The 14,795-nt window shown below is 53.0% G+C and overlaps 1 protein-coding gene across 4 annotated transcripts in view; it reads left to right on the top strand.

Moving 5' to 3' along the window:
- Mob2 (MOB kinase activator 2) overlaps positions 1 to 14,795 on the top strand; it is a 62,825-nt gene that overhangs the window by 41,502 nt on the left and 6,528 nt on the right. The window contains exons 1-4 of one of the 4 annotated variants that reach the window (XM_023722806.1): positions 2,046 to 2,049; positions 9,163 to 9,168; positions 12,184 to 12,344; positions 12,525 to 12,618. In XM_023722806.1, the coding sequence (XP_023578574.1) occupies positions 9,164 to 9,168; positions 12,184 to 12,344; positions 12,525 to 12,618 (260 nt within the window). In that variant the 5' untranslated portion in view covers positions 2,046 to 2,049; position 9,163. Of the gene's footprint in view, positions 1 to 2,045; positions 2,050 to 5,523; positions 5,695 to 9,162; positions 9,169 to 10,132; positions 10,284 to 12,183; positions 12,345 to 12,524; positions 12,619 to 14,795 lie in introns of those variants that run through there. The other 3 variants (XM_004637967.2, XM_023722807.1, XM_023722805.1) reach the window with 3 other exon arrangements.

The following is a 14,795-nucleotide window of genomic DNA, read 5'->3' as shown; positions in this document are numbered from 1 at the left end:
GTTGGTCATTTGTGTCTGCCACCCAGCACCTTTTCCTCTCTTTTTTTGATTGGCTGGGAAATTTATCAGTTTTCTTGATACTTTCCAGGTCAACCTTATAGTAAATTAATTATTCATTATTATTCATTTTGATTTCATTAATTTCATCTGTTCTTTATTTCCTCTCCTGTATTTTCTTCTTAGGGTGGATGTGTAGAATCATATAAACATTTATAGGAAGAAGTTTCTAATTTCTGCTTTAGTTTCAGTCTGTAAATTTCATTTTTTTAAGTGAACAGCAAGATTTTATTGTCTTCACAATAAAACAAAATATGAAAAGTTAAAACTGGATCCCATAGCCCTTTCTTTTCTTGCCTCCTCCCAGTTCAGAATGCTTGCATCTCTTCATAGCCAGTGTCTCTTAGCTGTGCAGTTGGGCTCCACACACTCAAGCCTCAGGACAATTTTCTTTGTAGTTTTGGCCTTCTGAAAAATCGGCTTAGTCTGTGCACCATAGCCACTCTGTTTCCTGTCATAACGCCACTTTCCCTGGGCATATAGGGAATCCTTGCCTTTCTTGTACTCTTTCACTGTGTGGGGTTGATGCTTGCCACACTTCTTACAGAAAGTTCGCCAAGTTTTAGGAATGTGCACCATGCTTACAGGTGCACGAAGAAACAAAGAGGCTGGGCCGGAAACTGAGTCTATAAATTTTAGTAAGACTTTTTATCCTTTCTTAGCATTGTTTAATATGCTGTTAATCCTATCTTGTAAGATTTCATTTCATGTTTTTCTTTTAGTTCTAGAAATTCATTTTTATTCTTTTTTGTTCAAAAAGTTATCTATTTCTATTTTTTTAAAACCTTTTTCTAATCTTTTATTTAGGTGGTAAAGAGTCCCACTACATAGCTTGGACTCATAGCAATCCTCCTGCCTCAGTTTTCCCAGCACTGGGATCACATACCACCACGCCCAGTTTCAGTGCCCAACACCACATTCCTGGCACTGGGTCCTTGTGCTTGACAGGCAGGCACTTAGACTGCTGGGCCATCTCCCCAGCCCCATCTTTTTGTTCTTTTTTGGAGTTTCTTTGTCCTTTTTGAGAGCCCTGATCTTTTTCCTTAATGTATACATACTTTTCTCTGAATCTTTAAATATATTTATTTCATTGCTTTTAAAGTTTTTGCTTTTAGCGTCTTTTGTTTTATTTAGGATTTAATTTCTCTTTAACTTTTAAAATGCTGATATAATAAAGTATACCTTTTTGGAAGCAATTTTTCTTTATTTTTTATTTTTATGTATTTGATGCAGAGCCTTACTACACAGCTTGGACTTGTAGTGATCCTCCTGCTTTCAGCCTCCCCAGTGCTGGGATTATAAGCCTGCTCCACCATGCCCAGACTGGGTAGCAGGCTCAGTGCATCCGGGGCGGGGCTGTGTAGCTGATGGTGCCAAGGACCAAACCACAGTCACTGCATTTGCCTAAGCAAGCACCTTGCCGGCCCTTGGAAACAACTTTTCTATAGCTATGACCATAGTCCAGATGCTGAGCATGTGTGTCAGTCATCTCCCCTCCCCACTCACTGCTGATAGCCACAGACCTGTCCTGTCACTGAGCTTTTTATTTTCAGGTATCTTGTGTGCAGCGGTAGCTTTGTGCCTTTTGAGCTGGCTCTTCAACGCAGTGTGGTGACTTTGCCAGCTGTCCAGTCTGTACTGTCAGTATTTGGTTTCCTTTCCCTGCTGCGTCATACTGCATTGTGCCAGCTGTTTCGGCTGTATACTCCCCACCCATTCAATGCAGGGCCACGGAGCTGTGCTATGTATTAGCACCCAGGCTTCATGTGGATGTCAGTTTCATTTGTCTGAGCCATGTGCCCAGGTGGGCCTGGCTTTCTTTCTTTAAAAAAAAATTGTTTTGCTTATTTTCTTCTTTCTTTCTTTCTTTCTTCTTTCTTTTTTTTGGCAGAACTGGGGATTGAACTCAAGCCCTTGCGCTTATTCCACTGAGCCATCTCCCCAGCCAACCTGGTTTTCCAGGTTGCCACCAAACTGCTTACTGGAGTGGCTGTGCCATTTTCACTCCTTCCAGCAACTAAGGGGAGAGCCAGCTGTGCAGGCCCTCAAACACTTGGTGAGCCATCTGCTATGGCCATTCTGGTAGGTGTGGCTGTGTTGGGACAGCACATGTGTCCCCCAGGCATTCTGCATTGAGGCTTAATACCCACTGTGAGGGAGTAAGAGGATAAAAGCTTAATCTGGCTCTGGTGTTTAGAAGTGGGGGCTCTTGGGGAGTGATTAGGATTAAAGTCACCAAGGTGGAGCTCTATGGTTGAGTCCTAGTGGCTGAAAAAAAGGGGGAGAAACCAGACAGCTGTGCACAGCTCCCTGCCTCCTATCATGTGGTGCCATGCATGCCCAGCACTCTGCCAGCAGAGAAGGCAGGTCACCAGAACCATGAACCCAGGGAACTTAGTCATGACACACAGTGGCCCAGTATGGATACCTAGTGGTCCCAGGAGCAGCCTCAATGCCCTCTGCTGTGCTACCTCAGGGCTTGGTGTTTCTGTCCACATGCCCACCCCACCAGCTCACAACACAGCCAGAGGATCCTGCTGGCACCCTTTGTGCCCCTTTGGATGGCTTCCCACCCCATCCCCACCCAGAGCCTTCCTTCCGAGGTGCCTCCAGCCGGCTTCCCCCACCCAGTTTCACTGCAGTGTTTGCAGTACCTGGTTGGGAACTCCTGCTTTAGTGCTGCTCACAGCAGTGTGACAGTGTGATTTGTGTGTTTTTTCTTGTAATGGGATTTGAACCCAGGGTCTGTCACAAGCTAGTCAGGTACTAGACCACTGAGCTAGACCCTTTTAAAAAGGTTTCTTTTCTTCCTTTCTTTGTATTTCTACACCTATTTGTGTTGGTGTTTGTCTCCTGGTTACAGGTTGAATTTTTTCTGCCCATGTGCTGAGTTCCATGTGGTATGCATTGACCTGACCACCACTCAGTCTCAGCCCACAGTCCCCCTGAAATATCATGCCTGCTGCAGTCCTTGGGCTCCTGGGACTTGCTTCTGGGCTTCTTAGGGGTAGACCTAGAGCAGCCCTGCTGTGGTGGCCCCCTTGCTTTCTGGCTAGACAGTGTCCTTTCCTGTCCCTGAGCCCTGTTCCCTCCAGGGTCTCCCTGCAGTGCATGCTCCCCGCAGTTATTTTCCACCAGCCTTGTGGCAGCTCACCCTGCACACTCTTGGCCACTCACAGGTGTGGCTACAGCCTTCTCTATAACAACACAGTGTGAATTGTCCCACCCTGCAAATTCCAGCAGCCTGACAGCACCCGCACCAGGTGTGGAGCCCTCTGATCCTCCCTGGACTGTGTGCCCTCCTCTAAGGCAGCTGTGTTCATAGTGTTGCCCTTGGCAGTGGTAGAGGTCAAAGCCATTATCCGTCATTCCTTTCTTTAAGAAATCTTTCCTTTCTATTTTCCTTTTTTTTTTTTTTTTTTTATTCATTATGGGGTCTATGGTGTCCACAGGGTCTCATTATGTAGATCGGACTCGTAGTGATTTTCCTGTATTCGGCCTCAAGCACTGGGATTATGGCTCATGCCACTATCGCTGTCTCAGCACACCTTGGGGGGTGCTGACACAGTATGCTGGGAATCAAACCCCAGCTGCTGTGCTCTGCCTAAGCAGGCACTTTAGTCCACTGAGCTATCTGGCTGGCCCTTTTATTTTAAATTCTTTAACCTCTGTTAAGTCACTGTTGTGATTTCCTAATTCTACTGTCTTGGGTTACAGTTTCTGTGTGTTTTGTGCATGTATTTTTCCAGGGTGTTTTCATCATCATAGGGTGTCACGTCCTCTTTGCTGTTGTCTTTTATGCTCACTGAACTCCACCAGGACACCTCCTGTACACTTGTAAGTAGCCAACTCCCTGCATCTTAGTGAGGAGCCACAGAAGGTACCTAGGAAGGAGCTCTTTCCTGGAGGGTTCTGCTCACAGGTGAGGACAGTGGTTAGATGTATAGCCAGGCATGCACACATGACTCTGTTTTGCAGACCCTCAGCACCAGATCCTCCTTTTTAATACTGTCTAGTAAGCAAACCAGGACTCTGAAGAAGTAGCTGATGCCTCGGCTAGGTCAAGGAGTGCTCCAGGTGAACTTTAGGCTTCCCGTGTGCAAGTGCCCAGACATAGCCAGGTAGCAATGGGGCTCCCCAGAGACCAGGGCTGGCCAGTCAGATTAGAAGGTCAAGTAGTATTTCATTTCAACTTACAATGTGACATAAACACCTGCTGTTCCACACTAATGTGAGTCAATCAGTTGATAAATGGAAGAGAATTCCAAGTAAATCATTTAAATGCTGCTCCACCAAGCTGATGAGGAACTCTTCACCCCTTGCAGATGACTGTGCATAGCATAACTTCCCTCCTGTGAAGGGAAGGAGTCACTGTACACTGGAAACCTGACACACCCAGCTTGAAGCTTGGGCACATCACCAGGATGAGTCTCCTTAATGGGAGGTGACATGGAGGCACTTTGCCTCTACCCTTCCTCTCATACCATAGCCCCAGTCTGACTCTGAGAAAAACAGTCAGATCCCAGCTCAGGAACCCCACAGTGCACCCTCAGAACCACCCAGATGTCCAGTCATAGAGAGTAAAAAACTGTTACAGGCAAAAGGAATCCCAGGACCGGGATTCAGTGGGATCCGGGATGGAGTCTACGATGGAAAAAGGACAGGAGGGAAAACCAAGCCTTTCCTCCATGTGTGCAGATTTAAGCCAGACTGGAGCCCTTGTGCATGTGCGCTTCTGGGACATTCATCTGCTCTCTTCCCCTGCTTCTGTCCACATGAAGCTTACTGCAGAGGACTTTGTGAATCTGAAGAAAGGACCAGCTCCCTAGATGGCAGGAAGTCTGGACAGTGTTCCAGATGGGCCTTGGTGGCTGCCGTAGGGAGCAGCTGCCAATCCCTTGGGCACACTGCAGCTGCCATGGGCTGAGACCCATGTAGGATGAGAGTGTCCTCCTCCAGGAGTCTGATCTGAGCTTGGTGATCAGCAGGGTGCAGAACAGCCACAAGGCAGGCCTGGCCACACAGCTCCTGAGGAAGTGTTTCTGTTGTTTCCATTGGGCACTGTCCCTGGCTGGCAGTGGTCCCAGCCGGCAGTCCTACGCAGGGCAAGCACAGTACCTTTCCAGTGTTCTGAGAGCAAGCCTTTGTGCAGACCCACCTGGAGAAATAGCCCATGTCTATCCTGGCTTGAGGGTACTTGCTGGGAAGGGTCCAGCTTGCCTCCTGGCTTCCTAGGCTGGGAAGGGGCCAGGGCTGCCATCTGTCCCCTCCAGGTACCACCCAGGACCTCCGAGAGGCCCTGCCCAGGTCCCTCCCCCGGCTCTGCTCAGCCCCGCCCCTCCCAGCTGAGTCTGGCCAGCTTGGGCAGCCCTGTTCTGTGAAGGGAGCCGCTGTTTTTCCCTGCAGGCACCCTCATTGGCCCAGATCGAGGGCGGAGGGCACTTCCGAGGGAGGGAGCCTGGGACGGAACCGAGCTGCCTGCCTGGCCTGGCCCCTACTTGCCAGCAGCTCAGCAGTCTATCCCATCATGCTCGGGGATCACTGCGGTCTCCCCACAGACAGAGCTCTACTCGGCCAGCCCTCCAAAACTGGATTTTGCTGCAAAATGGTGCTTCAGGCAGTCAGCAAAGTACTCAGGTAACATCCTGCCACAAGAGGGCAGTCAGGATAGGCTGTGACCCTTGTTACCTCCAGGGAAGGCAGCACTGGTCAGCAGTTGGTGGGTCAGCGGGCCACCTCTGGGCTAGATGTCTGATGTAGCCAGTGGCAGACCTCAAAGCTCAAGTGGGGCTGGGGAGATACCTCAGCAACTTAAGCACCTGCCTGGCAGTCACAAGGTCCTGAGTTCAATCCCCAATACAAAAAAAAAAAAAACCTCAAGTGGGTCAGTGCACTGCCCAGAAGCCTGAGCAGATCTAGAACTTTGTTTGCCTACTGAGGTTCTCCTTGACTGTCTGCACTTCCTGTTACCCTGGAAGAGAGTCTTGCCCTGAACCCCAGAAGGGAGGCAGCTCAGGGCCCCAACAGTGGCTAATGTGGTCTTTCTGGCCTCACTGTGTCACTAGCACAGGATCCTGCCTGGCCCTCTGAGGCCCTTCACCACCTGCAGGCAGGGGCTTTGGCTCTCTGAGGTGGGTAGAGTGGCCTCATCAAGAAAGGTATTGTGGGGTGCTGCCAGATACCCATGCTGGCTGACCACTGGGGGCTGAGGGACAGTTACCAGAAACACTATTTGTGATAATTTTCTGACCAGTTTTTATGATTTGCATGGTGCCCTCAGCCTGGTATATATACACACATGTTGGTGCGCCATTAGGTGTCGTATGTGTATGTGGTGTTAGGATGTAGGTGTGCTGGTGTGTATGGGTGTGTGTCTTGCACAGACCTTTGGTTTCTGGGCCTGGAGCTGAGCGGGAAGGTATCTTGGCAGGGTTGCTCAGCATGTGTGTTCTGGGAGTCAGCCCTTCCCCTCAGCACAGGAATTTGCCTGTAATCTCAGGGAGTCTCACAGCCCAAGTATCTGCCCTTGCTTTTCCAACTCTCCTTTCCTTGCAGCCCCCAGAACAGAGCTCTCAGTGAGGCTGTGGTGAACCCAGCCTGTGCCACACCCCCACCCCTTGGGACTTGGCTCAGGATGCTGGGGCAGCCATCTCAAGGCACCTCTGGCTCCGTCTTTTTCTCCTTGGGCTCACTGCCCACAGCACAATCACCCAGCAGGGTAGGCTTCAGATGGGGCTCGGGTAGAGACCAGAGAGCTAGCCTCCCTGGCCCTGATAGAAGGCATGGGAATTTAGGAGTGTGGGTGGACAGGCATCATCTCCCAACTCATCTGGGACAGTGCTGACATCAATGGCATAGTGTACCTGTGCACCTTTGGTAGGTAAAGATGGCACTGACCTGCAGGCACATTCTGCCTAGCAGAGACTGTTTCACTCAGGGGAGGTCTCCCTAGATAAGCACTGTAGCTGAGCCTTAAAGAAGAGTGGCTAAAGAGGAAGGGATCTGACTTGCCTGAGCCTTTGGCTCTGAGCTGTTGTCTCTTTCTCTGTCTGCGCACAGGGTAGGCTCACCTGAGCATTTTCCAGTGAAGTGCATCTCCTGGATGGTGGGGACTGTGTCGGGAACTCCAGAAGCTGGTTCTATGGGCCATAGTCAGAATGTGCACACTCACACATTCCTCTCCACAGTGCCTGGGCAACTGAGCCTATGTTGTGCAGGGGTGCCGAGGGGTGGGATGGGAGATGGGGTGGGGACACAGTCCAGGCCAGGACTGCCAGGTTAGAAACGCAGCTTAGACTGCATCGAGACTCCAGCCTCAGTTGCATTTGCTGGAACAGGAGCAAGAGACACCTCCCTGGCGTGTCTGCTCTGCTCTCCTTGCTGAGTAGCACTTGGAAGACTGGGGGGGAGGGGGTCGAGGGGCTCAGCCAGGAAGCAGGGCCTTGCTGCGCCCATGCCATGTCCTCGCAGGAGGCACTGCCAGGCCAATGGTGGGAAACAGGTTCTGGGATCCTCAGTTTGGGCTCAGGCTAAGCAGTGCCCACAGTCACCCTGGCTGAGAAACATGCAGGACCTTGGTGAAAGGGCTCCACCACACCCACCTTTTTGCAACTCATCAAGACTAGGTTTCAGGACTTGTGTTTCTGAGCTCTTTGGTTCACCCCTCCCCACACATTACCCTGGCCACTCCTTTCGTAGGGTGCTATGTTCTTAATGGGGCATCCTGGAACCACTCTGTGCCAACCCTAGGCTGCAGTCTCCTCAGGGTCCTGCTTCTACCTCAGCACCCACACCACCCTGCTGGGGATAACTGCCCCTGCTCTGTGCCTTGGATCCCTAAGGTCCCTTACCTGACATAACAGGTGCCGCAAGGATTTGTTCTGTTTTTAAAATGTACAAGCTTCTGTTCCTTGGGATGTCAGGCAGGGCACCTCTGCAGTGGCAAAGATCAACTTGTACCTGATGCCAGGGAGGCCAAGAGGTGCACTCTCACAGGGTATGGCTGGCTGAGTGGGGGTATGACTTTGGACAGGACTGAGTGAAGTTTGCCACATAGAGTCCCTGCTGGAGGAGACATCCGTCTCTTGTGGCAGTAAAGGTGTTGGGAGCAGATGAGGCTTGCTGCAGCCAAGCAGGGGTGTAGTGCCGGCAAAACAAAGGTGATTGTGGGAGGGCCTGTTCATCTTACACAGGCGGCAGCTGCTCTCCAGAGCCCAGGCTCAGCCCACCTATGGGACAGAGGCTTGTGTTGGGGGCTCCTTCCACCCCAGAGGTTAAAGCAGCCCTGTGGGTGAACTGAGGCCTGGCAGCTCTGTTGAGGTCCCATTAGTGTGGTCCCTGTCCTCACTGTGTTACGGGTATTGCAGTGAGCCATGTGCAGAACAGAGAGAGGAGCTCATGGATCACTGCTCAGTGGGGTATCCAGGCCACCAAGGCCGCAGCCTGGGCAGGTCTCTGGGCCTAAGGTAAAGGAATCTGTTTCATAACTGGACCAAGAGTGGCCATAAGGACAGAGGCCCTAGGCAGGTGGATGTTGGGCTAGCTTAACGGAGCTGGTGGCCTAGCTAAGCCATTCCTGGGAAGGAAGAAAGCAGGATTTGAAATGTTTTACTGTTTTGTCTCCCCCAGAGGCTGGACTTGTGTGTCCCCTCAGTCCTGCCCTATGGGGCTCAGCAAGAAAAGGCCCTAAGACTAGGGTCCATAGAATTGTCTGGCACAAAGATCATCTCTCAGTGCAGGGAGCTCCAGGGACCCCAGGCTGGTCCTGGGTGATGCAGTTAGAGTGAATCTGAAGGAAGAACTCAGGGGTTCTGGTGCTCCTGCCTGTTGGTTCCAAAGTAGCTGTGCCCACAGGAGAAGGCAGGGTGCTAGTGCCTGGCCCAAGACCCTGTGACGTCACAGAAGGAGCCAGGTCCTGAGGCACTGCCTGACTGGTGGCTGTGACAAACAAAGGCAGAGGTTGGCCTTAGTCTGGTAGGCTGCCCCACTCACTAGTGTATGAAGGGCTGTTCATGGGGGAGCCTCCCCAGGCAGGTCCCGGGAGCAAGGCCCACGGGATAGGAGAGTGCTGGTTCCTAGAGGTGGCTCTGCCTATTGCCCACAGAGCATGAGGTGGGTCAGCGGCTGGCCTGGCAGCCTGGTGACCCCTGCAGTCTGCCTTGCCATGCATTGTGGCCACCCCAGAAGGAGACTTGGCTCACCCCATGGGGCCGTCCAGGTGGACCTAGACCATGGTGGGGGCTTAGCCTGTTGCTGATGAGGGCCAGGCCCAAGGCCCCAGAGTGAACCCACCCTGCGATGTGAGACTTGGGCAGGTCCCACAGTTTTGGTGAAGCTAGTCCCATGTACCCAGTGTTGAATTGCAGGCTGGTGTGGGCTCTCTGACAGAGTGGTGCCCGAACTCTGTACACACTGTGCCCTGATACTGGAGATCAGGGAAGTGGTAGGAGCAGGAAAGACAGGTCCTAAGGAATCCATAGAGCTCCTCCTGGAGGCTGCTGTGCCAGGCCGCTGCCATGGGGCCCAAGAGCCTTGGCCTCCGTGTACCCATGCCCGCACTTCAGCCCCAGAGGACCCCAGGTGCCGTCCCCAGAGCTTTCTGGGTCCAGCACTCCAGGCCCGGGCTGGGCTCTGGCTGTGCCTGGCCCTGCAGCAGAGGCCAAGCATATGTCGCCTTTTAAGGCCAAGATCTGCTGTGAGAAGCTGAAAGAGAAACATTTCCCTGGCATTGAGGGAGCATTTTTCTTTCCTCTTTTTTAAAATAAACTATCAGCAACCTTTCAAAACAGAAAGGAAGAAATTAAGACGTGGTCAGAGTTACATAGCCCTTTCACCCCTACTCCACTGTCTGTGTAGCTGGTGAAGGACACAGCCAAAGTAGGCCACCTCCTGGTGCTGTGCAGTTTGGCTGTCCTCAGTCCTCAGTCCTGTGTTCACAGGCCAGTGGGAATGCAGGTGCCCAGCCTGGACCTGCCTTGTGCACTCCCTCTCACCACCTGGCCACCTCGAAAGAAGCCAGGGCAAGATTTGTGCTGCCTCCATTCTAGGGGCACCCAGTGCTTGAGGGGAGAGGATGTGCTAGAGACTGTCCTAGCCACAGCTGGGAAAAGGCCGTGACCATCGCACCTCCAGCAGCTTTCTTCCCATGTATAGCATCCGTGTACACATGCCTGCACTTCAGCCCCAGAAGACCCCAGGTGCCTTCCCCAGAGCTTTCTGTGTGCCAGGTGGGCACTCCTAGAAATGCCCCTCTTCTGGGAACCAGGGCACCTCCCCACCAGCTCTGCATCTTCTCTCCCAACCTACTTTCCTGGGCATGGAGCCCTGGTCTCCTTGAGTTGTTAGCCACACTAGGGCACTCTGTAGGCCTAGTGTGGGCCTACCACACACATCCCTGCCTGGGTGGTACTTCCTCCTGGAGAGTGTCCATCCTACGTGGTTGTGCTGGTCAGGAAGGCTACAGCCAATACTAGCTTCCACCTGGTTTTGTAAAAGTCATGGTGTTTACCATGAAGGAATTCAGGAGTTTGGCTGGCAGCAAGAGACTAAGCCTTGCTGTACAGAAGGCTCACCACAGGCTGTTGTCAGGGCCTTACTGCTGCCCTGGGGGCCTCAGAGGTCAGAGGCTCCTCTGCCCCCTTGTTCTTCATGCTCCCTTTGGGGTCCTTTGTGCCACATCCAGTAGAACCTTCCAGTCACCTGCCTCTGCTCCTGGATATGCTTATGGCCACAGAACGGGCAGAGCATTGTGAGAAGGATCTGGGCAGCTGATGGGCTCTGCTGCGTTTCCCCCACAGGAGCAGCCCTTCTCATGGCCACTTAGAAGCTTGCTTAGCAGACACCAGCAGTATACAGGGGTTTGGGGGTGGGGACAGCTGGCCTGGAGGAAGTAGCCGTGGGCAGGGCCATAGCACCTTAGCACCTGGCAGCTAGTCTGATCAAGTGAAAACCAGACAGACATTTATTTGTTTATTTTGTTTTCTTATTTGTTTATACTGGAGATTGAACTTGGCTTTCACAAGGAGCAGCATCCGAGCCCATTTTTTATTTTAATTTTTTTAAATTTTGAGAAGTTCTTTCTAAATTGCTCAGGCTGGGTTCAAATTGACAGCCCTCCCCTCTCAGCATCCCAAAGTGGTAGGATTACAGGTGTGTGCCACCAGTGCTGGCAGTGGACACAAAACATTTTAAAGATACATATTTATTCATTAAGAATAGCCATACCAAGCCATCATTTATTTATACGACTGCAGTCTTTTGGCAAAGAGGAGCTTGGAGGGCCTCCCCCTGGTGAAAATTGGGTTCTCTGCCCCATGGTGTACCTAGTGGAGTGCCCAGGGTATTGCACAAAGCCTTAGTCCCCGGGTACCTATAGGTATCTTTTCTGGGACTTGTGCAGGATGTGGGTTGGAGCATCCTGCCCCACTGGCTGCTACTCGGGTTAGCTGCAAGGCCTGATTCCACAGAGCTAGCACCTTCATGGTCTCCATGGTAGCATGTAGCACAACTCAGTGATGGAGGAGCTGACTGGTACTGCACTTTCCAGGCCAGTATGGACTCCCAGGGCAACCAGGTAGTGGTTGGGTGCTCCTGTCATATGGGCACCCTTTAGGGCCAGCCTTCCTGAGGAGATGCGCCTCCAGTGTGCATGAGGTGGTAGGGCGAGTGCCTGGTGAGCCTGGTCATTGGAGGAGGGGACCTGTGGGCCCATAGGGGCTCTGCTCAGGGCTCAAGAAAACAGCCTTCTGAAGGAGGCTCCCACTGTACACTTTGGGGTCCTCTACTTGGCCAAGTGATACCTATGCTGTTGCCAGCCTGGCAGCCCTGTGTTGAGGTCCACTGTATCCACCAGAGTGGCTGCAAGGTGAAGTCACATAGGTGCCAGTGCAGCTACTGTCCAACTGCCTGGGCGCAGGTTCCAGCCAGCCAGAGGCCTAATGCCCCCATAGGCTGCGCCACAGTATCCTGCCTAGAGCAGCCAGGCCCTGGCAGAGGAGGGATTCCCTCCAGGGTTTTGGGCAGCACCCTGCACCACCATGCGCAACCCACAGCAGGGCACTCTTTGTGGCCCCGTGGGGCCTGAGTCACCAGCATGTGGTGGCCATGCTGTCCCTTCTTCTTTGGCAGGAAGTCTAAAGCAAAGCCTAATGGCAAGAAGCCTGCTGGGGAGGAAAAGAAGATGTACCTGGAGCCAGAGCACACTAAATCCAGAATCACCGACTTTGAGTTCAAGGAGCTGGTCGTGTTGCCCCGGGAGATCGACCTGAACGAGTGGCTGGCCAGTAACAGTGCGTGCAGGCTGGTGGGGAGGACCCTAAGGCTGTGGGTGGTTGTGGGCAGCCCAGCCTCCAGTACCGCCCCATCCCAAGGACCCCAGCTTCTGCCCAGCAGCCCCTTGTGGCGGGGACAGGCTTGAGTGCCAGCTAGAAGCAGGGTGTTTCAAACCTGGCCCTTTCCTTATCTTACAGCAACAACATTTTTCCACCACATCAACCTGCAGTACAGCACAATCTCAGAATTTTGCACAGGAGAGACATGTCAGACGATGGCCGTGTGCAACACGTGAGTAGCGACCACCTAAGAGGAGCAGGGTGGTCCATAGTCAGCCCTGCAGCCAGGCTTCCTGAAGCCCAGACTGTAGGCTCGCCTAGTGCCTGAAGAGCCTCTGGCTGGGCATTTTTCTGTGTATCTGCCTGTCCATTGGGTTGGCAATCTGGTCTTCAGGGCCCCTGCTAAGGCACAGGGCTATCAGGAGCTGGCAGGAGGCTGATAGGCAGGGATGTTTCTGAAAAGGGTGCCTAGGTGTGGTTCCCTGAGACTGCAGAGCACCACAGAGCTTTTCAGGCTGAGAAGAATGCCCTGGATAGTGTAAACAAGTGCACGTTGTAAGGACTGAGGTGCCTTCCTGGTGGCTGCCTGACAGACCTGGTGCCAGCAGCTCTGGCACAGATACTCATTTCTGAAGTGGGTTCCACACCTATGTTGTAGGTAGGAGAATACAGATAGCATGGCTTGCTACACAGGCTGCATTGGTTGTGGCACAGGTAGAAGGTCTTATCTGCCAGGGCTTACCCTGGAGGGCTTCAGCCAAGCATGTCTACTTGCATCTGGACCCACGTCCCAAAAGCCATCTTGTTTACAGATGTGACCTTCCAGGCTCCTGGTACAGGGAGCAGAAGTCCCCAGACAAAGCGCTGCTCTGTTCAGGAGAGCCCTCAGGAAGGAGGCACTTACTGACCCCAGTGGGTCATAGCTGTGCCTGCTTAGTAATGTGGGACAGGTGCAGCTGGCTGTCCTCACCCTGTCCACCCAAGTGTCACAGTCTGGCATTGTCCCAGAAGGGTGGGACTGTGTTCTGTGGCCATGCTGGGAGCAAGCTTGGTGGAGTGAGAGATGGGCCTTGGTGACAGGTGGGGCCACAACTGAGAGTTTTTGTGCAGCTGGCCTGAAGCAGTGTGGGTGGTGCCTGCCCAAGCAGCTGCCACATGGCCCCCGGATTGGGTTTTTTTGGATGAAGCCTCCTAGTAGGGCATAAAGCGTGATGTGGGGCAAGCCTGTGGCCACAGGTGGACAGATATCTCCATATGTGCTAGAGAGCCAGGCTGTCCCTGCACTCCCCCTGTAGCCTACTTTATAGACACTATTGTTGGATCTGGATTCAAGTTACTCTAATCCTTCCAAGGAATCATTTGAGACCAAAGAATAGAAACTCAAACTAGTTTGAGAGGACACAGGAGCTTGGTCACAGCCCCACAGAGCCCCTTGCCATTGCCCGGGTCAGCAGTCTGCCTGGGCAGAAAGGGCACTCAACAGCAGGCCTCACTTCCATCCTAGCTCTGTCCAGAGACAACCCAGAGAGGCCAGTGCTAGAATCCAAGGGAGCGAGAGAGGCCAGAGCTGGGGCAGAGTTCACACTGAGCACTGCCCCCAGGGCCAACGAGCCCTGTACATAAGCCCAGCAAAGCACTGTGCCCAGGGTAGGCAGAGGAAAGGCCTCCAGCATGGTAAGTGGGACCGGGGACCCGTAGAGCTCCACCACACTGCAAATGCTAGCAAAGCAAAGGTTGCCCAAATCCCACATCTATGAGTAGCCTTGTTCTTCTGGGGTGATGAAGAAGTGACAAAGGGAAGCTAAACATGTCATGTCCTGAGACCTCCATCAGAGAGTTGTCCAGGAACACAGATTCCTCCCCGCTCAGCTCACAGGAGCGTGTCCTCATCAGGTCGGCAGGAGAACAGCCAGAGCTGACCTAGAGGCTTGTGCGTGAGGGGACCTGGGCCTTGTGCCAGGCAGAGTCCAGAGCTGGCCTAGAAGCTCATGCATGAGGGGACCTGGGCCCAGCACAAGGCAGAGTCCAGAGCTGGCCTAAAGGCTTGTGCTTGAGGGGACCTGGGCCTTGCTTAGGGCAGAGTCCACAGCTGGCCTAGAGGCTCGTGCGTGAGGGGACCTGGGCCTTGTGCAGGGCAGAGTCCAGATCTGGCCTAGAGGCTCATGCAGGAGGGGACCTGGGCCTTGTGCAGGGCATAGTCCAAAGATGGCCTAGAGGCTCATGCGCAAGGGGACCTTGGCCTTGTGCAGGTAGACTCCAGAGCTGGCCTAGAGGCTCGTGTGTGATGGGACCTGGGCCTTGCGCAGGGCAGAGTCCAGAGCTGGCCTAGAAGCTTGTGTGTGAAGGGACCTGGGCCTTGTGCCGGGCAGAGTCCAGAGCTGGCCTAGAGGCTCATGGGTGAGGGGACCT

This window comes from Octodon degus, unplaced genomic scaffold (genome assembly GCF_000260255.1).
Source record: "Octodon degus isolate 3935 unplaced genomic scaffold, OctDeg1.0 scaffold00093, whole genome shotgun sequence".
NCBI lineage: Eukaryota > Metazoa > Chordata > Mammalia > Rodentia > Octodontidae > Octodon > Octodon degus.
The sequence above is the reverse complement of the archived record's forward strand: the minus strand, read 5'-3'. Positions and strand labels throughout refer to the sequence as shown.